General features: G+C 35.6%; 1 protein-coding gene across 4 annotated transcripts in view; it reads right to left on the reverse strand.

Moving 5' to 3' along the window:
- RAB28 (RAB28, member RAS oncogene family) overlaps positions 1-24,850 on the reverse strand; it is a 60,962-nt gene that overhangs the window by 21,781 nt on the left and 14,331 nt on the right. For all 4 annotated transcript variants that reach the window (XR_002863955.2, XR_015286700.1, XM_086888399.1 and 1 more), the window contains exon 5: positions 19,754-19,883. Coding sequence is in view for 2 of the 4 variants with exons in the window: in XM_086888399.1 (XP_086744525.1) it covers positions 19,754-19,883 (130 nt within the window). In the remaining 2 variants the exon portion in view is untranslated. The remainder of the gene's footprint in view (positions 1-19,753; positions 19,884-24,850) is intronic.

The raw sequence follows: 24,850 nt of genomic DNA on the forward strand, positions 1-24,850 counted from the left end.
ATTCCTTCTCAGCACTGAAAAGGGCTGGCAAGTTAAACAAAGACAGTCTCATTACTGCATATGAAAAACTAATTTTTTCATATTATTAAAGGCAGATATCTATTTATTAAGATATGAGATGCAGTCTGCAGCTACAGACAGAAATCAAAACTAATTCCATCTGCCCTCCTTCCACCAAACCCTTATAAAATCTTGGAAGTGATTTCCAGTTCTGCCTATAATTCAAATATTATACAGCCCCTTCCACACTAAGTACAGTTGGACAAGTACTTTCTTCCAAAAAATAGTAAATCTGAACATATTAAAACATCAAGCAAATGGTCTTATCCTTACCTAGCAGTTCCTAAAAAAGGGTTTTCAAATAATGCATAGGAACATATCTCAGAGTAATATATTTCATGAAGCCATAGAAATGAATTATTAATACCAAACTTACTTCTATAAAAAGAATTTACCTAATAAATAACAATTCCTCAGAGGACTCATGCCAGCATTCTTGATGGCTACTGCTGCATCTGTCTATACTGTTTCCACAGGTATGATTCTGCTGACCTCAGGCCAACAGCTATGTTTGGCTGTCCTCTCCGGTGTGATGCTTTTATCCAATACTCTGAATTACTTGCTCCTACCAGAGCCAACCCAGGTCAACTCCAAGGCCCTTCCATGCCTGATTCCTTTGTGATTCCAGCAGCTGTAATAAGGAGTTGGAGACACTTAGTGCTTCTCCTACATACCCCTCTGGGAACTCTCCCACAACAAAAATTATAAATGAACGTGAAATCATTCACTGGGATATAAAAGCAAGCCTTAAATGTTCAAAGATCAGGCCAAGTCAGTATTACTGTTATTACAGTAAACCTCCAGCATTAAGCAATTTCAAACATCAGTTCTTCTTCCAAAATTTTTCAATGCAGAGACAAGATTGGCACATATCTGAGAGAAATTACTCAGTTACTAGGCAATTTATTACTGCTTAACTGTTCCATGTGTATCAAATCCTGTTTAAGAGCAGCCCAGCTTTTCTTCCATTTGGAAGCTTTTGCAACTAATTATTACTAAACCAAACTGATTTCAACTGGCAGTTAAAAAATTAATAGTGCAACTGAACTTTATATTAAATGACTTTTTATAAGAAAAAAAATGAGGCTGCTTAGTAAATAAATATAACATATTTCAGTTAACTACAAAAGGAAAAATTAAACCCAAGCACATTCAGATCAATGACAGTAAATTTACTAGCTAATTCTTAAACTGAGCCACAGCACGTCAAAGACCACAAAGAACTGAAATCAAACTATATATTCTTAACAATGATGATTTCAGAGCAGACAGTAGAAATGGAACAGTACAAACCTCTTACGCATTTGCCAGCTCACATATTTCATCATCACAATCTAGTCATCCAGGCAAAAAAAAAAAAAAAACAACAAAAAACAAACAACTGAATTTTAATCAATACAACAGTTGGTTCATCATTGTCTTGAAGAACTATTCTTGCCTCTGAGCAGAATGAGCATATACCTCATTTCCCCAACATAAATTTCATCATGGTGTGAACATCTGATCTAGAACTTCATTAGCTTAACAGAAAGCTATTAAAATCAGATATTAAGGAAAAGCTACAGCCTTTTCCCAAACAAATTTAAAACATCAAATAGTGGACACACTAAGACAGATTATACTAATATTGCAACTTTATTAAACTGTATTAACCAGTTTCAGATGAGCAGAAGGAACCAAGTCATCAGGCTAGCTATAAGGGACTGAACAAAAATCATTAACTTTGTCCAAGACTTTAAAAGCTATATAATGCATAAAGGAACCAAAGGAATAAGAAAATTTCTTTATACAGAATTTGTTACAAATCAGGGCCCATATTCTTCTCAAAGCTAACCCAGTCATCTGTCTATGCAAAACAATCAGATTCCCTCTTTTTGTTTCCTTCTCACACACAAACAAAAACAAAAAAAACCAAAAAAAAACAAAAAAAAACCTAACCAAGCCAACCTCACACCAAAAAGACTTTCATCAGCAAAGTAGATGGTTCAGCAGAAAAGGCAGGCCTGAAATTAGTAAGAAAAATTATAATTTCTTTAGCAGTTTAAGCTACCATAACTGCAAATCAAAGGGATGTTCCTGGCTCTTCCTGGGCTATTGGCTGAGCGTTTCCAAAGCTTCTCATGTGACAGCATCACTGCAGAAGAAAAGGAATCCACATGTTCATTCAAATAAGAACTCCTCTTTGTTCTGTTCATTTGAGGCTGGATTAGTGAACAGAACTAAATCCATGCAGTGCTGCCATGACTGCAGATGACAAAAGCAAAAGTGCATGAAGTCAATCACAAAATCACCTCAGACCAGGCTGTGTTGTAGGAAATACATCACTGAGAACAGCTAAATTTGAACACATTTATCCACTCTCATAAGTTTTTGCCAGGATTCATCTTGATTTGAAAATATTAAGCAAGTAAGTTAGGCTTCAGCTGGAACTTCTTTTTGTAAACTTTTCAACATTTCTTTTCTAAAACTTCCCAAAACCAAGGGTGATTTTAAGAGTTTCTGCTCCATTCCATTTTTGTTTAACTTTGAGAAATCAGTTACATCTGACTTAAAGCAGAACTTAGCTGCTTAAAGTGTATTTTCCCAGACTATTTGGTCAGTCATGACCTCAGACAGTGAAACAAACCCAACCTATTTTTTATAGTTTGAAGTCCTCAAGCATCAGTAGTACTTCCTTTGCTTGCTAGGTTTGAAAAGGAACAGGAGAATTTGCGTCAAGAAGTTAACAAGTCCCTTGTAAATAACCCCAAGATATTATCTACTAAAATTTTAGCACAGCTCTGCTGATGACCTAACTTCTTTGCGACTCAGAATACTCTCCCTCTTCTAATATACATTAAGTGTTTCCAGAGGCACAATTTCCATGGGTGAAGTGTTCTAAATTAGGATAGTAAAGAAACATTTTTAGTTAATGGTTAAACATTTGTTTCGGCCATCACTGACCACTCCAACAAATTTATGTCAACATCACGATTCTATTTAAAACATATTAATAAAAATATATTAAACAACACATTAGATTCTTAGAACTTTTCAGTATCACAAATTCCTTTAACATAGTCTCAGCAAGAAACAGGGTTTTCAGAAAAATCTGTAAGATTCACACAGTTGAACTGGTTTACAGAGAACAGATGCTTCAAAGAAAGACCTTGAAGGCTTAAAACTAACCACCAGTAACTACTGAGTAATCAGTACTTCTCTCTGTCCCCCAGACTTCTTAATTATTGTATCCAAAGACAACTGTATTAAAAAATAAGACTGGATGGTATTGGAATAACCACCAGAATCCAGATCACACTGCGCTGTTCCAACCAACCAGCTACAAATAATACACAGAAATATAGCTACGCTGTCTATGGAACTGAGGTCAAAATTGCAAGGATGTGTAGAGGTGCTTTGTTCAACGTCCTAAAGGAGTTTTCAGACCTTGGAGTTGGGGAGAAGGAGATGCAACAGTTCAAGAGAGTGAATTTGGGCATTTTTTGAATACAGTAGTTGAAGGTCTGGCATAGACCACACCAGGAACTTCCTTTAAAGAGTATTCAGCAGCAAGTACTGGGGCAGGAAAATAAGAAACAGTACAACTACAGTGACCACTCCTTGATACACACCCCACCCTAAGCCTGAGTTCCTAAGCTTGACACTCCATCTCCAGGTTGCCACCAATACAGCTGAAATGTTTTATGGCTACTGGTGGTCCATCCCTTTGTCTCTGTGCTTCCTTTCTGAAGCCATGTGCACTTCTGGCTTCTACAATGAATAGGACTTCCACAATTTAGTCATTCACAATGTGAAAAATAATTTAATCTGTTTATTTTAAGTTTGCTGCTTAATAAAAAGGCATGAGATCTCATCAGGTTTGTACTGAAAAGATGCCAGGTAATCGTTCTCTACCCTCTTTTCATGCTTTTATACACCTGTTTTTCTTCTTCTGACTTCTAGGAAACTCAATCTATTTTGTCCCACCTCATATAAAAGCTTTTTCATTCCTCTGGTCATCATTGCTCTCTTGTGTAAACTGCGATCACCTAAATTTTCCTCAATTCTAAAGGATAATTCTAAGATGCATACCTAAAATTCTAATCCCAGTCTTATCAGAGCTTTGCAGTTTGGCACCAGAGAGACACATTGTGTTAGAAGGAAATTACTCGCTTGGCATTTTGCTTGTCCTACTTGTTTCTTCTTTTCATTTCAGAAATGACAGCAGGAAATTTGAAGGGAATTCAAACTAAATATAAAAATGAGACATCCAGCAAACTGGAAGTGATAAACAAGCTTTTCAGGTTCATCCTTTCCAATAATATGAAGTCAAAACATACTCAGACATATAAGGACAAAACAATGACCAAATAATTTTAAAAGAATTTACATTGCAACTCAACTCATCTTCACCAGCTAATCTTTACCCATGCAAAGCAAACAAGGACATATTGCAGAGACAGATGTGTTAAATGAATGTCACACCAAACCTTTGAACACGAGATGTTTGGCTGCACATCACAGGCCACACTGTTGGGAGCAAAAGTGATACTGAATGTATTTCCACAAGTGTGGAAACCTCAACACAGCAAAGCAACAAGTACCAAGATCAGTGATGCACCAGTCATGACAGAATATAATCTGCTAAGTTTAAAAGACAACAGACACACCAAAAAAACAAAAAACAAAAAATTGCAGCTTTGAAGAGACTTCAGTAGCAGCTCTGCTGCCACACAAAACATTCAATGACTGACACGCCCCCCAAGTGTCTGAAGACAATTCCATATCCAGATGCATGCTCTGAACGAGCACTGACACAGTAAGCTTGAGATAACTGAACTCAGTATGGCCCTACCACAGGGTAACCTGGTGGGACAAGTCACACTGGCTCCAAGTGCTCCCTGACATCTGAAGGCCTTGCAGTGACCATGTATCAACTTACAGAATAGACCAGCCAGGACAAGATCAAAATAAAATGTTCAAACAAATTCCAGAGATATGTATACATGGATATTAAGTCACAGAGCTTTTCCCACTCTAGCCCCACCACCCACAATATCAGCAAACACAAAATGTTCTTGAAAGAACTACTTTTTGATTTTTCTCTTTCAGAAGTTGGATTGAACAAGGAATAGTCCAAATCCTGACTCTTTCTTTTAAATACTCAACATCTGATAAACTCTCTGCCTGTTTCTGTCCAACTGATTTTAATCAGATTTAGTAACCTGGACTAAAAAAGAGAAATCCTATGATTACCTCAAAATACTCAAATCATGAGCAGAACTATAATGCCTGCAATATATGGCACAAGGGAAGCAGTATGCTTGGTCTTGGAATCTGGGGATTTCAATGAACAAGATCCCTCATTAGAATCAAATGGGGACAGATGTACTTACATGTGGGTGGGCATGGGTGGACATCAGCCCCTCCAACCTCTCTAATGAGCAATTTCCTCAGATTCAAAGAAAAATTTCATAAAAAGTTAAAGAGAAATGGCAACTTGCCTCCTATTACCACTGGCCTAACTGCTCGGGCTGCTGGTTCTATAAAAAAGGTTTTTTTCAAAGAAAATTATTGTTAAAACCATTTGGCTGAAAGTGAAGAACTATTGAAAAGTGCAGTCAAACTGGCAGCTTGCTCTTAAAATTCCCCCCACCACTTTTATAAGTATCGTTTTGCTTGTGGCTTTTAACAGCTGTTCACACACGTCTAAGCTAGATGTGAACTTTTATTTTCCCAAAACTAAATGGGAAGCTTTAAACAGCATCTGATTTTATTTTTTTTTTTAATTAAAAGCGGAGGTTAAAAGGACTGTGGAAATGAATGATGCAGCTGTGCTGATGCTAGGGAAAAGAATTCCAGAACAAGAAGTGAGGTAAACACACAAAATAGATTTCCCTACACCAAGTGCACAACACACACAAGTGACTTTATTAGCTAAAGAGGAGTTAATTCTATGTTTCTTCAGAAACATTTTCCAAAATTAAACTAAATTGTATTTTGCAAATACAATAGAATTGTGATGTCTACTACACTTTTCCCTCAGACCAATCCTAAAATTAATTCCAGAATGAAGCAGTTTCACATGTTATTTGCAAATTCATTTAGAAACTCAGATAACTCAGACACCCAAGTCAGAATTAGCTCATTAATATTGCCATATATTTACTGATTTGGTTACCAAAATAATTAAACTTCCCCTGCATTTAGACATCTTCTTGGAAGAACTAAACATTTTGAGTAACATTTGCAATAGTACTGAGAGACTGAAAGATGAAAGCAGGCATTCCTAGGGGCTCTTTTTAAAGTACCAAAGCCAAGTTTTTTAAAGTATCAGCAGTTACTGGGCAACTAGGCAATGCTTTAAGCCCGCTTGAAAATTCCACCATTCAGCAGTCTACTTTTTTAAGCACCAGCACACTCACAAAAATCCTGCCTTCTTGGCCTAATTACTTAATACATAGCACTAAATACTAAATTCTAACAAAAAAACACACAGAAAGAATAAAAATGCCACAGCTTATTTCCACTTGTACATGTTAAGTACAAAAGCACACTATGAAAATATAACAATTCTAGATATCAACACATATTTAAAGATCTATTCTACTAAAGCTCTTACAGAAAACAAAAGCAGCTCTAAGGCACAAAATTCATAGGATTAGGAAGGAAATGCCACATTAATTCGTGTGGATTATGTATCTAGTATACTGTAGCAGCTCCAAAAGAAATCTTCTTCAGTACACTAGTAGAGCTACTACTTAAACTAAAAGAATTTAGCAGTTCATCCAGCAAGTTTATTAAAAGAAGCTGTTAGAACTTCTATAAGATGTCTAATAGAGTAAAAAATATCTGAAGTAAGCCACACTTCTCAAAACATAACTATTAGAAAAGAAAAAGAAAATGAAAAAAAAAAAAAAAACTGGTATATTGGGCTGATGAAGCAACATTTCCTGGTCATCTGTGGATGAAAAGAAAACCAACAACTTTAAGAGCATTCCCTTTGCACCAAGGAAGAAGATGTAAAGAGTATGAAGAAGATGAAAAAATGGAAGAGAGACAAGTAATCCAGTCTGGACAGCAGAGCCTAATAAAGAGAGGCAGATGGGAAATTACAGTGATACAGTCATTTGTTTGCCTCCCTTGTCCACCCACATTCAAGAGGCTCACTATAAATATGAAAATCTGAGCTAATCAAAAGCAGGAATCCAGAACATTCTAGTCAGGTCCAATAAAAAATATTGCAACATGGATCCCTTCCTGGGTTTCCTCTGGGACAATATTCTCTGGGATTCTGTCTTTGATGATACGAAGCCTTGATTTCTGTTGGGTTAGCTCCCTGCTAAATCCAGGGCAAAATCAAGTTAAATAAATTAAACCCAGTTACAGGTGAAACATTTTATGCAGGTAATGCATATAAATTACATTTGTACACTTTAACAAATCAAAAGCAGAAAAAAAATTCACCACAGGTAAACACAATGATATAGCATTAATGTTTCTGACCCGTCTATTAAAAATAAAAAGTGCTTTAAGAACTGACATTAATATACTGTACACCACTTGCAGATAAAATGATTCAGAGTGCGCCAGTTCCATGTTTTGTATTAGAAAGAACAGAAAGGAAACTTCATTTCCAGAACAGCGAAATTATTTTTAGTCACTTTTTGTTTTATTTCCTAATTGTACTGTCCTCAGCACTACAAATTAATCATAAGAGCATCACTCAGTGGAAAGACAGAAGGAACTATCAATGACCAATATACATTTTGCTGAAACATACAGCTTCTTAATATTCCACAAGTGAGCTGGAGAAAAAGTTGGCCAAGCAACTTTAGAAATGGATACACACTATAAACATGACAGAGATCCACCCATGCTATAAAATGCTCCAAAATGGATGGCATAGAAACAGAAAATGTTTTGCTACTACAAGACATTTCTTTGTCCAAAGGATATCAGATATAATTTCTTTTCCCTAGTGTCAGTTAGTATGACCCTAAATGTATGAGAAGGTAGCTCTCAATAGGTACAGAGAAATTTTCCTGTCCTGAGAATTCTTAGCTGGAAGTGTTCCCCTCAGATTAAACAACTGCAAAAGCATGTGGTTTTGCAACCTAATAAATAAGGCATAACAAAGTGAAAGTAATCAAATTCAAATGAAAATAAAGCATTCAAATGAAAAATAACTACTTCCATCAATAAAGCAATATAATCTGTTCAGGACAAGGAAAGCAGTTTTACTGCACGTTTGCTCAGTATTCCTTCTACACATTCGTTTCCTAATCACAGACTGTCAAGAACCAGGCTTTGTTTACTAATGGCAGCAGAGCTTAGGATGTTAGCAGCCTACTGCTTTACAGAAAATCAGATAGCCTTTCAAAATTATCTATAGTTCAGTCTGAATTACTGGACATGAAGAAAGAGGTATAGAACAAAATATTATGACCTGTGCTGTGCAGACCAAGCCTGATTATGGAAAAAAGGCTTGTGGCTAAAATCACTGAAACAAATCTTGGTCACACTAATGTCAAAAGCCAGACAGTACCACTGACAATGGAACTAGACAGTCAGTTTTAAACTCATGAGTTTTCTGTTCCCTCTCAAAGCAAATCAGATCTTAAAGCTTATCCTCATATATCTGTCAATACGACAAAAAGAGTAGGGTACTATTCCATGTAAACATCACAATCAAAATAATCTGTGATCAATTATTTAAAAATTAAGAGACAAGGGGAGTTAACTGTTGTTTTGTTGACTCTGAAAGATCAAAACAGTGAATCTCTAAGTATGCTTCAATTTTAGAGAAACAATATACAAGATATTTTTCTGTCCAGTTTGCTCTCCAGTGCCCTGCTTCCATTATTAGTTTGTTGCCATGCTCTAAGCTTAAAAATATGAAGGAAACTGAAGTCTTGTTTCAGTGCTTTTGAAGGCAACGAGACTGCTTGGAACAAGTGAGAGTAAGTGTATATGGTGGGATTGTGACGTTGCTATAGTACTCTTGCATGAATAGTAATTACTCTGCAAGTGTGTAAAGCAGACAGGCCCAGTTGCATAAGGCTCAATGCAAGTTTTATGAACTGCAGAAAAGCATGATTAGTATGGGGGGAAAAACATGTTTCACACTTTTATTGTAAAGAACATGAGAATCTCACAGAAACTGCCAGAACAGATGTTCATAAATTGGGCCCTTAATCTGCACCACTTTCCAGGTTTTAAGCTATATCCACTGGTCTGTAGAACATATTCCTCTCTTTTTAATATAATTCTTCTGTTTAGTTTTTTTAATAAATAAGTTTATGACTTTAGTAGTGTTGCCAGCTGTTCAATTTTGATTTACTGTCAGAGTCTGCTTTAATATATAGTGGCTTTTGTGGCTTACCCATATAGATTACATTTTAAGCTTCAAGATATCACTATAAAGCAGCTGGAAAAAGTTTAGGCTGTGCTCAGAAACCAGCATTATTGCCCTAGTGATCAACCACTGAAACATGCAACTAGACCAGTAACCATTCTCTAACAAACTTTTGTATACACCATTCCCAAAATAAAACTGCAAAACTTACAGTGTAAAAGCAGGTCATCTTAACACATGTACTTTAAGAAGCCAGCCCAATAAAATGGCTAAATTATTAATTAGGCAGTATATTAGCTGGCAATAGAGATTTCCACAATGACTCCTCTTTATTCGTTACTTATATTGTTTCCTTTACTTCTACTGTGCAGCTTGAGACAACTTAAGAAATAAAAGGTTTTAGAACTCATTCATATAGTGCTTTCTAAATATTTTATTTAAAGCAGCACCGAATACTACTGGGAAAGTACTGTCAGTACTCTTCACATTGAACCATTTTCAACCTCACAGAATTGCAATACAACCAGACTAAAAAATATCTCCACCAAGAGAACCAAACAGTTTGATTCAGAAAGATCACTATGGTGCCTTGTGAGAGGGATTTTTTTGCTTGCATTACACTGTTATTTTCTCCCAAGTTTAGATTTGCCAGCTGGACAGCATCCATGGTGCATTACTTTTACCAAGTCCTATCACAGACCTATGAGGAAGACAGACCTACATCATGGAAGATATAATGGGAACAATAAAACAAAAATTAAACCAGCTTTTCAACCTATAGCATCAGGAGCAAAGCCTGTAGGAGAATGAAGAATGAACAGAAGCATAAAAATGCACATTCCATGAGACAACGCAGAAGCATCTCCAAAACGAAATGGGTCAAGCTTTTCCACAATGCTTTTGGAGGGAGATTAAGAAGTAGACTCCAAAATGCCACCATTTTCTATGTTATGCACAGAATATAAAAATATTTTTGAAACAGTTCAACTTAACAGTATGACCAACAACACCTATACACTGCTTTCTCCTGCATGCCTACACCGGATTACTTTCCAAAGTCTCCTGTAAATATTTAAAGTAAGGTTTTAGGAACTAAGGGTCTCTCTTTCTGTCCATAGTATCAAAGGTGTGCTATCTGTACAAACCTTGTTTTTTCCAGCCTTCATGGTAAATTATCTACCACAAAAAAAAATGCTTGGTTGCAAAATTCAACAATTTCAAGTTGTCCTCAATACACATCATGATTATATCCCTCGATTTTTCCAAAGCAAGCCTTTCCCGAGACATTTTACTGTGTTCCATTCAACTATTTCGGCTGTAGCTTTTTTTAGTTACTTTTTGTTTAGCATATGAAACAAAAAGCAATAGTCCTGATGGCAGCTCTTAAATGGTATGACCTAGGTATGATTGAGTTCTCCAGTCAAAGTCAGAAAGAGTTAATGTTATTCCTCTTTCTGCACACATATTTCAAAACTTTAATGAATTCTACCATCATATATTAGTATTATACCACTATGGTATATTCCTGTTATCACACATAATTAGGTAAATATATTGGACATTATTTGCAACTAAAGAAAACCCTCATATTATACAGATTAAAAAAGGTAATCCGGAAGAATATTGTAAACTAGGGCCTAGCATGAAAACATCAGAGTAAATTTGGAGTAGCTCACTAAATGTGCTCTAAATTTACACCCATGTAAACAACAAAAATTTTTATCTTAAGCACTACTTCTGGAAAAAAAATAGAGTTAAAAAACAAAAAAATATTAAAATATTGAAAAATTCATAGGGAACTCAGTATTTTGAAATAGAAACTACATGCAATGTAGATAAAGGCCTCCTCTTTTACAACCCTATTTTAAGTAAATAGACTACTAATTTACCATTCATCATCACTGTACTCCACCGTCCTTAACCAACACATTTCAGTATATCTTCATTGATTTTTAACTGAACTTAATGCTAAGTCTTAGATCTCTCCTTCGAAAACAAGCATATTTTGAAAGTATCCTCCAAACCACAAGGGCTGGGAACACAGAGTGTAAATAAAAATACTCTCTGCATTTAACTAAAAGGCTTATCTCAGTGCTCTGTTTGATAGTGGTTTAGTAATTACTCCCATGGTAACAAATTCACAGTCTCATATTACACACACATAAGTAATGACTTTTTTTCTTTTTTTCAAACACCATTTTTCCCCTCAAAAAAATGATGAAATACTCCAAAGTAGAATGTAGAAAGAACCTGCAGCAGAATTGGTACTTGATCAAGAGATACCTTCCCAGATACTGGAACAATGAGGAACTTATGATCGTAAGTGATTAATATGCTTAAAGCTCTATCAAAAAAGCCACACATTTAGCAAAGTACATGTTCCTGTACTGAAATGGGCATCATAAACCCAGTGTCTTACGAATAGAGCTGTAACTGTGGCCTAAACTCAAAATGGTACCACTCATTTCCACTTCTCTTGCAAAATCCTGATAAACATGATGTGTCATGACAATTACACAGCTTAAAAACAGACACACGATGCATTCCCTGTAATTTTTCTTCTTTGTTCTTAAATCTGCTTGCACAGTGAAGGATATCCATTATCATTCCCTATATTAGCATAGACTATCCTTCATTCCCTAAATTGAGCTGGAATAATGACTGCTTACTTCCAATAAAAGTCTTTTTTTTTTCTTTATTTCTTTTTTTTAATTTTTTGTTCACTGAAATCAAAAGAAAGAGCTGAAGTTTTCCCTGCTGATTAGGAATAAATTTCTCTTCCACATTTTCTGCCCATTCAGAGTATTAAATATATTCAACTACTACATGCATTTCACTTGTAATTGCAGAGCACACATAAACACAGAACAACTCTTACTATTTTTATAAGTCTGACTCTGAAACTCTGAAGCTTTACAAAAAGATTATTTACTGATTTATCTAGCTTTTAAATAGAAAATAATGCTACAATAGCATTTGTCTTTTTCTCTATTTTGTCCAAAATCCTAGTAGTAATGCCCTATTCACACTCAAAATTTGGTTATCCTCTCTCATCAACTTCCTTCAATAATAATATATGAGAATATATTTCCACAGTAGCTAATGGAGACATTCCTACAAATCAATGTGCTGCAGTGATACAGGAATAAAAGCTTACTTCACTGTAATGATGCTTCCAGACTTCCCTCAAGTCAGGTGGTTACTTGCAGTTAATGATCTGTGACATACCACACAAGTAGTCCTAAAAAGACTTATTATCCACTGCATGTGCAACAATATTTGCTTTATGGATGGCTAAATGAATGAAGACATTCAATGTAACTGTAAAAGTAAAATCAAAAGAAAACTTACAAGTAACATGTTTTCTTTGAGTAAAAGAGCTGTGAACATTTTCCATTAATACTTAACCTTTTGCTGGAGCAGTGCAACCACATATAATGCTTGAATCCATAAAGCCCAAGAGCTGCTCAGGGTTAACACTGATTAACTACCCCCAATCAAACGTTATAACTTTTAAAAATTTCAGAGAGTTTGCCTCCACTAATGAAATCAAAATTGCATTTGTCAGGTGGCAAACATAGGAGCAACTGGCAAAGAAAAGAAATTCTGCCCTGTTTTAAAAACAGGTGATTTTTTTCAATCCAATAAAACAGACATGAATTTGACTAGGTTTTAAAACTGTATATTATGCTCCACTGACTTCTATTAATATACTAATAGAAAAGAATAGCAAATTAACCTAAAATAAGCTCCAATCCAACAGCACAGTATCTCCCATGACTCTCAGACTGTGCAGACATTCACACATTTTCTGTTTATAATTTTTTTCATTTACTAGACTCAGCTTTTGTCCACCATATGTCCACCGTAGATTAACTATTCCCTTAGGTACAATTAAGGGCTTTCCATTTGTTGTAAGAAGACCTAAGTATGAAGGACGCAGCCAGAAAAAACATTTCTACCTAAACCAAAAACAGAAGCACATTCAGCCTGAACTATAGTTTATGCAGCATCTTTTTTATTGGGCGTATGTCTACATCACTAAATAAACCACAGACAAAATCCAAGGAAACAGAAGAGATCTCTCAGCATTTCATTTGTGTATTATTATAAAAATATGATACATATACTGTTCTAACCTTTGTATTTAAATGGTTTACTTCTATTTGCATTTTTCAATGACATCTCTACAGATTTTTGTCAATTTAAGCATAACTGCTAGGGAATGAGAATATATTATTTACTGGCATTTCTGCAGCACTGGTGTTTGAGTTCCAACTACACTAACAACTGTCTACTGGGTCCTTGAACTTGGTTGTGGTTCTTGGTTAGTCATAGCAGGCAAAACTCAAGTGCACAAAAAACCTCAAGTGAAGCCTCAAGATTTTACATGTAGGAAGAAGAAAACAGTTTTTTCATTGTTACTAACATTAAAAAATTGTAGCATAAGAACTGTTTATTAGTTGGAATAGTTCATGACTATTCTCACTTCCTTGTTTTTAGCACTGTATGACCCAAATGAGAAAACATTATTTTCTGCAAATAGTTTGCACAGATCTAAATTTCCCTGGTTCAAATGAATGCAAATTCATTGATTTTCATAGAACTACATCTGCCCTGTTGGCAGGGCTCTGTCTAGCTGTACAGATCTCAAACTCAGACAAGCAGTACAACAGTAACATATCTTCTATGTGCAAGTTGTGTATATTGCTCAGCTTCTACTCTGTAATGAACCCCATACTGCAGCAGAACACAAATGAAAAAGCAAGCTCACTACTAACCAATACTATCTGGACTTAATACAGGCATTTGATAAGGATTATTAATTATCTTTTGAGCAGCATGAGAGAAAGGATTCACCATCTAAAAATACAGTGTATACAAGCTTCAATAATGGCTACCACACTAAGAAAATCCAAAAGTCTAAAAATTTGCCTTTAACCACGTTACTTATCAGCTTCTGTGTCCACTGCCTTCTCATCCTAGAGATCATTTTATGAAGGATTCTGAAAGAAGGCTCAGTGTAAAACATGGGCTGATTTGCAACCCTTTGCAACAGACACATTTATCACAGCAAGTCACATGAAGACTGGAGCCAAAATGGAATATATACGCACAGATCCTTTCTTTCCTGCCAGGTGTTTTCCCTTCAGACAATACAGTATGGCAAGGTAAATACTACACAAGAGCAATAAAGCTTCCTTCTTTTGTTCTGTATAATGTTCTGTAAATTCAGATCTTTTCCAAAGAATAGCACTTGAGGTTCAAACTCTAATCACAGTTTAGCACACTTGTCCACATGGCAATTTAACAGACAATTAAATAGATCTCTTCAGCATAGATGGTACCCAGCATTATTAATGTCAAGCTAAGCATGATTTAGGATTAAAATCTTGCAAGACAGATACTTTCTCAGACAAGCAAGGTTATTTTCGCACTCAAAAATGTGTGTGCTTCTAGGTTGCTCCCACGGCTAAAGTAATACAGAGCACATTGAGACATGGGCTGGAATTATATTATTATGGTGGATAAAAGATCATTTTCACCTCTGGTTTTCCCTTCCATTAATTTAAGTTTCTTGTTAAAAGTAATTTTTAATAAAGTTACCTGGCCATTGAAGCAAATAAATCCACAAGACTGCAATTTTCTATTAATCATACAAGCTGGTTGCGACAAATATTCTACACATATTTTTTAAAGCAGAGTATCATTTTACATTTATTCAAATGAGTTTGTAAATTGACTGTAGCACAGGACAAGGTTTTCTTTTTAAGGGAGTCTCTGCATGTAAGTAATTTACCCTCCAATTCCAAGAGCATGTGTAAGGCTCAGGTGACCAGACCTGCTGTCAGGCATACAGGAACTTTAGTTTAATCAGGCATAAGACTCTAAAGAACAGGGGTCTTTGCATCAACTCCTCAACACTTGTCTTCATTACAGGTGAAGGACCTTAAAAGGGCAAGCCCACGGGAAACAAGAACAGAAAACAAGAGGAGGTTGGGAGAGACAAGAGAATGAATGCATAGCTCTGAATTTAAATAAAACAGATTATCAAAGTGAGCATTAATGAAGAAATTTTCTGAGTACAACGAGGCAGACTAAGTATATAATGCAGCAACAGAGTCAAAAAGCAGACTGAACAAGATCCATGACCAGCCAGATTCACCTTGGTACACAGTACACCAAATGTTAATTTGTATCTGGGCTGGAAAATGTTTCTTTCTGTGCACAGATAAGATAGGTAAAAATATTTTATGTTGTATGTAAGGGCAAGTTAAAGGGTACACTAAAATGTAACCTTTAAACTTCACAATGTAACAGCATACCACTTCCTGTTCAGAGATAGCACTCCAAGATCAATTAATCATGGCTAAGAGGAACAAACGGTCAACATTCTTAATTAGTGTTGATGCATTCTCCTTTGTGCCCTCATCTGTCATGAAGATTGTTTAAAAATCTGAGTTATTAGTCTTTATTGAGGAGTGGATCTGGTTAATATCTCTAAGAACAGAAATCATTCATCTAGCCACTATACACCAGTACCTGATAATTCCTACCCCCTTTATAAGCTACAGATAACCACCGCCCTAAGACCATCTTGGTAGCTATAAATCAAAATGAGTATAGCTCCCATGCAACTTGGGTTAATTTTTGTTTACAATATATCCACTGAAAATGCTGGTATGACACTTGAGGAGACTCCTTATAGATTAGTGCAAAAGAAAATATATAAGGGAGTCAAGGTAGAAAGGAAGAAAACATATCAATCATACGAAACATGGTAAACTCTCTCTAATTCACACTTAATGACTAGAAGATCCATTGTGATCACTGAACTTTATCAATACCTAACTTAAGTAGAGATTCTAAGTGCACAAAACACAATTCATTCACTTGATAACTACAGTTTCATTTATACCATACAAATCAAAGTATTTGACAGCCACATATATACAAAAGTTTTGAGATACTGCATCAAAACTCTAAAACAAAAGTTAAAATTAACAGTAAGGTTTACTCCCCAATTAGCAGTGCAAAGCAAATGTGAAGGACAGGCTATGGAAAAAAAGAAAAAGGGTACAGGAAGGAAAAAAGAATGAAAACTGAAACTAAGCACACAGAAGGAACCCAGCTTCAATAAAGTACTGGTTTTACAATGGAAATCTGCATCTCTGAAGCTCCTGCTCTCCCAATAATTTTTAATAAATTAGTGGGCAATGACAGTCTTTCATTTTAGCTACTACTGAATAACCAAAAAAAAAAAAAAGTAAAACCCACAGGAAATAAAAAAGAGAGGTGGGAAGGTCCAGAATTCCACAATTTAGGTGTCAAGTCATACTGCTCTGCTATTTTCAAATAAATCTCTGACGGATGAGATACCAGGAACTGATCGGAGCTTTTGAAGTACAAATTACGTTTCCAAAGTTTCATGAGTAAATTTTAACCTCTTACAATCACAACAGGACATTTTAATAGCTTGACACCACTCTGAAGTTAATTATCACGCTTTAAATAGACACAGCAGCTTATTGTGTTCATACTACTAATCTACTGCAATACACAATAAACCAGAACAGTGAAAACAAGCACTGGTTCATTTAAATCAGCACTGAACAATTTCCTCAAGTTTTGTGGAATACTAGAGAAATCCCTGCAAACTTAACATTTAACAGAATGACTACAAATTGATACAAGAAACCACTAATAAATTATCTATAAAACCACATGACTTAGCAGTAGTAAACAATTATGCACCATATACTGCTATGTATCAAATAATTTGCTTTCAATGACAAAATTACCCAGCGAAATTATCTTCATTTCATAGAATTCAAGGGCACAATTTTCTGTATCATATTGTGTAGAAAAATATTTCTGTTTTCTTCCAAGTTATAGCTTTATTCCTTGAGAGAATCCAGGTATATCTCCCCCCAAAATGGAAAAAATACGCATGTCTTTTAGACAGTATTAGTAAGAGAAAACAGACAAAGGACAGCCCAAGTAACTAAGCCAAAGTTCCAAAACAGAGGCTGAGCTTCCAAAGTCTTATCAAGGCATCTAAATACTGGCCCAAAGCTTTCCAGTTGCTATGAATGAAAATTACTGCATTCTTGGCAAATTTTAAAAGCTTATATCAGAAAGGAAGTTAAATGTTAGAATAACTTGGCTGTGGATATTGACATTTCTAGTCTTCCAGTGAGCTTACCTGGATATTTTCCTAAAAGACATGTACAGGTCAAAAAAAAACAAGTACAATCCTGAGACAGAAACCACTCACTGGGGTATTTCTCCTGAAGGATGCATGAGGTCAAGTAAGTTCATCAATTCATCAAATGGCTTTTCCTGGCTCTTAACCTGTTATTGCTCTTGCATTGTGTACGAGTGTTTTATCACTTACTAAGTAAAGAAGTTGAACAGAGTGATTCCTCCTTAATAATTTGCTAATACCAGTAGTTTTATCTCTTCATAATATGTGAGCGTCAACACCATTCTTCCATATGAACACCTTTTCTATTTATATAACAACATGAGCCTGACTAGAGTTTCCCCTCACAGACTATTAATGTTTTAGTATTGTGGTGAAAGGCCTTCTAGATATTCTTATCCTACTGTAGAATTCAGAAAAACAATATACTTTCAAAGTCTAATTTTTATCATGCTTAAATAAAAATGAAGCAAAAAAAATCCCTCTGTGAACAGTATCCCCTGCATGCTCAACATGTGCAACAGCAACAAACATCCTTAGCATCACATGAAATCAGTATTTTGCTGCTTTTCTTTATGCATAGCTTCTGAAGGAAAACAAGGCAGCAAGCACAGTTCCTTCAGCTGCTATTTTCATAAAATTAAAGCCCTTTCACTAGTCAGTGTCAGCCTTTATCTGAAAACTCATCTAGGAAACCAGATTCTATTTCCAGGTGCTCCCAAGGAAACATTTGGATATTAAAGATTTGCGGGCATGTATATGTGACAAGCAAACTGGAAATAGAAAGCCTCCAAATCAAAACCAATGTATCATTTTCCACATCTATTGTGCCAGTTCAGCAAAGGAACACTTTTCAATGCTAATGTTACAGTCTATCTTACTGCAAATACGTAAGATTTGCAGAACTCCAGCTAGGAAGTCAAATTTTTGGGCAAAATAGAAACAAGTGAAAAATATTTTTCATTTGAATTTCAAGAATCTGCATTATTGACTCTGGTCTGCTAGAGTACAAGACTGCAGTGTTACACTTTCAGAAGTGCTGTTTATATATTGTAGCTCTAAGACCTTCTCTGTTTTCTTCACAGGAAATTAGTCTTTCATAATTAATGTCATAAAATGTTACAGCATCACTGTAGCACTACTACAATTAATGATTCTGAAAGAAAGTGTTGTCTCGACATTGTTTTCAAATGATTTTAAACAATTCTAACTTGCTGGATAAGGTCCTTTTCTCAGATTTGTTCATGACATGGTCACTGTAACATAGAAACAAATTATTTGGAGAGTGAAAAAATAAAATCTTTTTCTGTTGTTCAAATAAAAGTGTTAATACTGTTTAGAAATTATATATCTGCTTCTACCACTTAGTTTCTAAAATTTTTATATGTTGCTTTTATCATCTTCAACAGAAAAAGGGATAAGAAAGCCAGGATCAAGACATCAGATATGCTAATAAGGATGTTTGTGTAAGATTTTTTAGCTGGAAATGGGGAAATTTGAAATCCATCTAATTAAGGAACTATCTAAGTGATGATTGTACAAAGTGATATATTTTGGTAGTCAGAAGAAAACCGTTCTGTCACACTTACATGATCACAAATAGGAGGTTAAAAAAAAATCCCAAAACAACACAAAGTAAGTCACCTGATGTGCACAACCACAGATAACATTAAAAAAAAATCTGATAAGCAACTCTTAAGTATTATCCCTAACACATAGTCTAATTTTTTAAACATATCTCAGTAGTTAATGCAGCAGTCTCTTAACATACAGAACCATGAAATATACCTTTTACTACATGCAGAAATGCTCCCCGGTTCTCCATTCCAGACACATGCCATGGCTATATCCTGGGGCCCTAGCAAATTCAAACACAGGCAAGTGATCTCTCTACTCCTGTCTGCTGCTTTCCAAGCAAAGAAGACACAGGGAGAGAGGCTGCAGGCTAGGCAAAGCATGATGCAGCAAATCCCATAAGATATCCTATCTGCTCAGAGCCAGAATCCTGAAGTACACCCAAATATGTCATCTGTACACAGCAAAAACACATAAGATAGTACTTAGTTGCATTTGCTAAATACCTTATGCCATTTCTTTAATAGCAAACCACTTCCAGAGCTTCAATTAATATGTAAATATTAGTAACTTACTTTTATTTCCAACCAAGGCCACAAGTGGCTGTGTTTCTGATTCTTCATTCACTTTTTTTACCACATTATACCAGTCTTCCAAATTTTCAAAACTCTGGCCATTGGTAATATCATAAACCAAGAGAATACCCTAAATAAAAAGACATGTTTAAAATGTTACAGATTGTAAAAGAATTTAACATGGTAATATTTGCATCAGTCTTAATTATTATTGTCATAAAACAGAGCACTAACAAATAATGGCATCATATCTTTTGAGGGTCAGTTAAAGGAATTATAAATTTCTATACTATACACATTATTACAGTATTTCTCCCGCATTTCATGTGCTCCAAATCCATGTTTGAGAAAAAATAAAGGCAACACAGTCAAGAGCACAATTAGTTATATAAGAAATAGTACAAACTGCATATGCTTTCTGATAAACCCAAAACAGCATTTCACACTAATAGGAAGATAAAAATCACACTGGAGAAGGACTTTTATTTTAACTAATATTAGTTGCAGTTTCAATGTTCCCTTTTCTAGAAAAAAAAAAAAAGGCAGCTCAATTTTATATCTCTGCACATTGTCATGTTTCTGACGTGTTTTGGGGATAAAGGCCAGATTCCATTCCTACAGTGCTGTAGAAGCTGAGTAAGAAGTATTGGCGAGCTTTAAACTTTCAAAAGAGAACCTGAAGACACGGTGAGAACTCAAAAAGGAGTCCCATATATTTCAGCCTAACCAGAGGTTGCTCAGTTTCCATCCTTAGAAGTTTACAAGCAGGAACTTTGTAAATCCTTGAGCAGCCTAGTTCTACCTCTCAGGTGACCCTCCTTAGAGTGTTTTACTACTGACCTCCTGACATCCTTCCACCCTGAGCTTTCTTACAAATCTGTGATCAATATGACATGCAGCAATAGGTTGAACTCACAGCAAGATTACAGCAAGGGTACATACTAGAAACAAGCAAACAAACAAAAAAAAAAACTATTGAGACTATAAGAATAGCAAAGCTCTTTATAGACCACCTATAACAGTCACCAACACTGAAAAATTTTTGAAGGTTGCTAAAATTACACATTGATAGCTTTGCAGAAGGGCAACAGAACCTATTGAGATCTCTCTAACTCCTACTTTCTTATGACAGCAATAAAAATCTATCTTGTTTCCTCCAATGTTACCAACTCTTTGGCAAACTTGAGTTTTTGTTCGTTATATTTATATAGTTGCTGTTAATTTCTGAGGAGCAGCTCCCATCAGTTCCTTCAAAGGAAATTAAGAATTATGACATCCAACTTTCCCCTTGCTATCTTTCTTTCTTCATCAGTCAAATCTAATATTAAACATCCACTTCCAATTTTGGTGCAATTTATTCCTTAATATCTTGCATCTCTAAGTTAATTTCAGTTAATTTCTCCTATTTTTATAGCTACCCAAATGCCTGGGCATGTATGTAACTGTCTCACAATCTAGGTTTTGCTCTAGGAAGGACATACTTGTGTTATTAAATGCTCAGTGGAAAAGAAACTCAATGTAAAGGATAGGTATGGAAAAGAGTAAAAAAAAAAAATGCCAGCCATAAAGCTGAAAGTTGTAAATGGGAAAAAGCACACAGCAATGCTTCTTTCACCAGCTGTCAAGTTCTCTCACCAGCTTGCAAAGGAGCAGATTATCTAAACCATCTTCAGCACTAATTAGAGTTCAGCACTAATTAGAGTTAGATGGAGAAAAAATATTTAAGTGTGAGCATTTAAGGCTAACCAACTCTTCCTAACCAATTCTTCAAAATTCTACTCTGCTTCATATCCTCTAGACAATTGTAGCCTACCTACCCCTTTGGATGAAAGTGGATTTACAATGAAAGAAATCATTTAACAAAGTTTGCAACTAGAGCTGACCTAATATCTTTTTGGTCCTTTTCTGTACAATTTGAAACACTGCTTTTAAAGAACATTCTTTTCTTAACCATTTTTTCAGTCTTGTCAATATTTGCCACACTTAAGAAACAAAGACGGCAGGTGTAAATCACAGAGATGCAAAAAAAGGCAGCATGGCATCCAGGACATAAAGAATACTTTCTGCTTAGATTTTCACTACAACAGCACTCTGCAATTTAGAGTGATATAGATAATTAATGAAGAATTATTCATAACTCCATGGCTAAAATTTATTTTACCTTTTTTTTTTTTATTTAACAGAAACCCAATAATTACTTTCAAGAAAAATACACCATATTTTACATAAATCTACAGTATATGGAGCTCAGACCAAGATGACAGAATAAACACTATTGTTTCCCTATTATGTGAGAGGAATTAAGGAGGAAAATTAACACTGGCGTCTTTACACAAATATTTCCCTGCCATGAAAAAAGTTTGAAACACATGGTAGACAACATGCCAAGAACAGCACATTGATTCTCTAGTCTTCAGCAACGTGGCAAATAGTCCCTGGCTGCATAATTGCACTCCAGTAAGAGAGACATTTTGCCTACATTAGTGCATATGTGAGTGCTTTTTGTTTTGAAATTATAGAGCATTTTCAAAAATAGGTCACTGGAAACTAAGAATATTGCAGAAATTATTTGCTGCTCCCTGGAGAAGGTAGAGTCTGCAGTACTCTTATTAACAAGCCAATTTATGATGTAGCATATGCCAGATCTTAAAGATAATTTAAACTAGATATGTGTGTAGAGGCAGCAATTACAGGTAAGACATGGGAGTGATTCTGAAAGATTTACCACGCAAACAGCACCACTGTTATTTCAAAATTGAACTGCTAGTATAGAAATGTTTTAACCAGGCAATATATTCATACCGATAAACAAAATTTAAGAGGTGTCAAGTTTATGTCAAGATTTGTCACAATAAAAGGAAGCTAGAGAAAACAGTAATTAAAAACTTATGTTTTCTTCTTCATTTATCCACAGCTACCCTCATCCTAGGACTGACTTTTACATCAAGGAACTAAACTGACTTTCAAATTTCCATCATTATTATTATTAAATAAGTCAGGCCAAAATTCTAGAGTACTTATTTTAGTCACAGAATATTAATTTATTAAGGAGAAACTTAATTGTTGCAGAAATGTGCAGATGAAAACACAGTTTTTTGCAAACTAAAGCAGTTTACAGTCCACATATACTTAACCACTGATGTCTTTGCTGATACTGAGGATGTGGGCACTCAGATACATGTGATTAAGTAGCCATAACTGAATGATTACTTTCTATCAGTACAGCTGTGGCAACTGACAACACAATTACTCTCAGCATCCCTCAATTCTGAGATGAATGTGGTAATTTTAAACAGCTTTCAGTCAGTGTCAATTATTAGTACCTTTAATTATAAAGATCAAAACTTTTTTCTCTACAGCTTGCAGAGTTCTGCCTCACCACTGAAATTCAGCTACCAAGATGGGATGCAGCAACTACATTGTTCTAAATGAGCAACATCAGAGAAAAAATGGGCAGGAGGAAAGCAACTATGCCAAGACAGCAAGTGAAATGCAACTTCTCCAACTGCAACCATGTAAGCAAATTATGCAAACTCTCACGCTCAAATCTGCCATTCTTATTCTAAAGCACGGCACAAGAAATAGGGGATCTAAATCAAAATATGGCATCTCAACAGTAACCTAACCAAAAGATCTATCCTAGAGAATTGTTTCAGCTCTCATTAGAGAGAAGGAAACCTCCAGTGGCAATTTTTTGACATGAAGTATAGATGGATGCTCCACTTACTCTTGATATCCTGGTCAAATTTCAACCACGATCAGGTGAACTGTAGACCATAATCTTTTTGGTTGCTTTAGATTCTCTAAAACTTCTATCTCCAGCTGGCCATAGGATTTTAGAAGTAGGCCTACCATACACATAGATTTCTGAGCACAAAAATAAGAATTCTGCCACTTTTGATTTCTGAATCTCACAATGATCAAATAGATGGAAATTAGGCTATGGACATCTGCAAATACTGGATAAATGCATAATCCCTACTGTAGGTATGCTACAAACAATTCCACACATATACCTGTCCTAGTTTAGGGCAAATTAGGGAGGACAGCATGATATTCACTTTCCTTGATTTGACTACTTCATTCTTACTAACACAGCTCAGTACTCAATTTGCTTTTACTGTTGCAAGGGTGCATTGCAAACTCTTATTCAACTGCTTTTTACCTCAGTAAGACAACCATCCAAGAGCTTTTTCCTCCAAAGCCATTTCACAGAATGACTGAGGTTGGAAGGGACCTCTAGAAGTCATTTGGTTCAATGCTCCTGTTCAAAGCACTGTCACCCTAACCCAACTGCCCAGTACCATGTCCAGATAGCTTTTGAGTGTCTCTGAGGATGGAAATTCTACAACCTTTCTGGTCAACTTGTGCCAGTTCTCAGTCACCCTCACAGTAGAAAACATATTTCCTGGTGTTCAGAAGGAATCCTGTATTTCAGTTTGTGCCCATTGCTCTGGTCCTTTCAATAGACACCACAGAAAAAAAGCCTGGTTCTCTCTTCCTTGAATCCTTTCTGCATGGATGTATACATATTGATTAGCCTTCTATTCTCCAGGCTGAACAGTCATAGCTCTCAGCCTTTCCTCATAGGAGAGATGCTCCAGACCATTAATCACCTTTGTAGCCCCCCACTGCACGTTCTCCAGTTGGTTTGCAGCTGCATAGGATCATTCTATACCAGGCACAGGACTTGGCATCTGTAATCAGCCAAACCTCGTAAGGTTTCTGTTGGCCCACTCCTTCAGTTGGTCACAGTCTCTCAGCAGCAGCCCTACCCTCCAGCACAATGACCATTCCTCCCCACTTTGGTGCTATTCATTAACTTACAAACATAATTTTGTTCCATTGTTAAAAGAATTAGCAAAAGACACAACCCCAGTATCAACCCTTAAGAAATAAAACTTATAATCAGGCATCAGTAAGACATTGATCTATACACCTTTAAATCCATCAGTAAATTTATGGTCTAGTCATTCCACATGTATCTCTACATATTGTAATAATAATATGGGAGATTATGTCAAAGGCCCTGTTGCAGTGAAGATATATTACATCCACTGCTCCCCTCTCCACAGAACTAACCATCTAACCACAGAC

The sequence above is a fragment of the Cyanistes caeruleus genome, chromosome 5 (genome assembly GCF_971803275.1).
Source record: "Cyanistes caeruleus chromosome 5, bCyaCae1.hap1.1, whole genome shotgun sequence".
Taxonomy (NCBI): Eukaryota; Metazoa; Chordata; class Aves; order Passeriformes; family Paridae; genus Cyanistes; species Cyanistes caeruleus.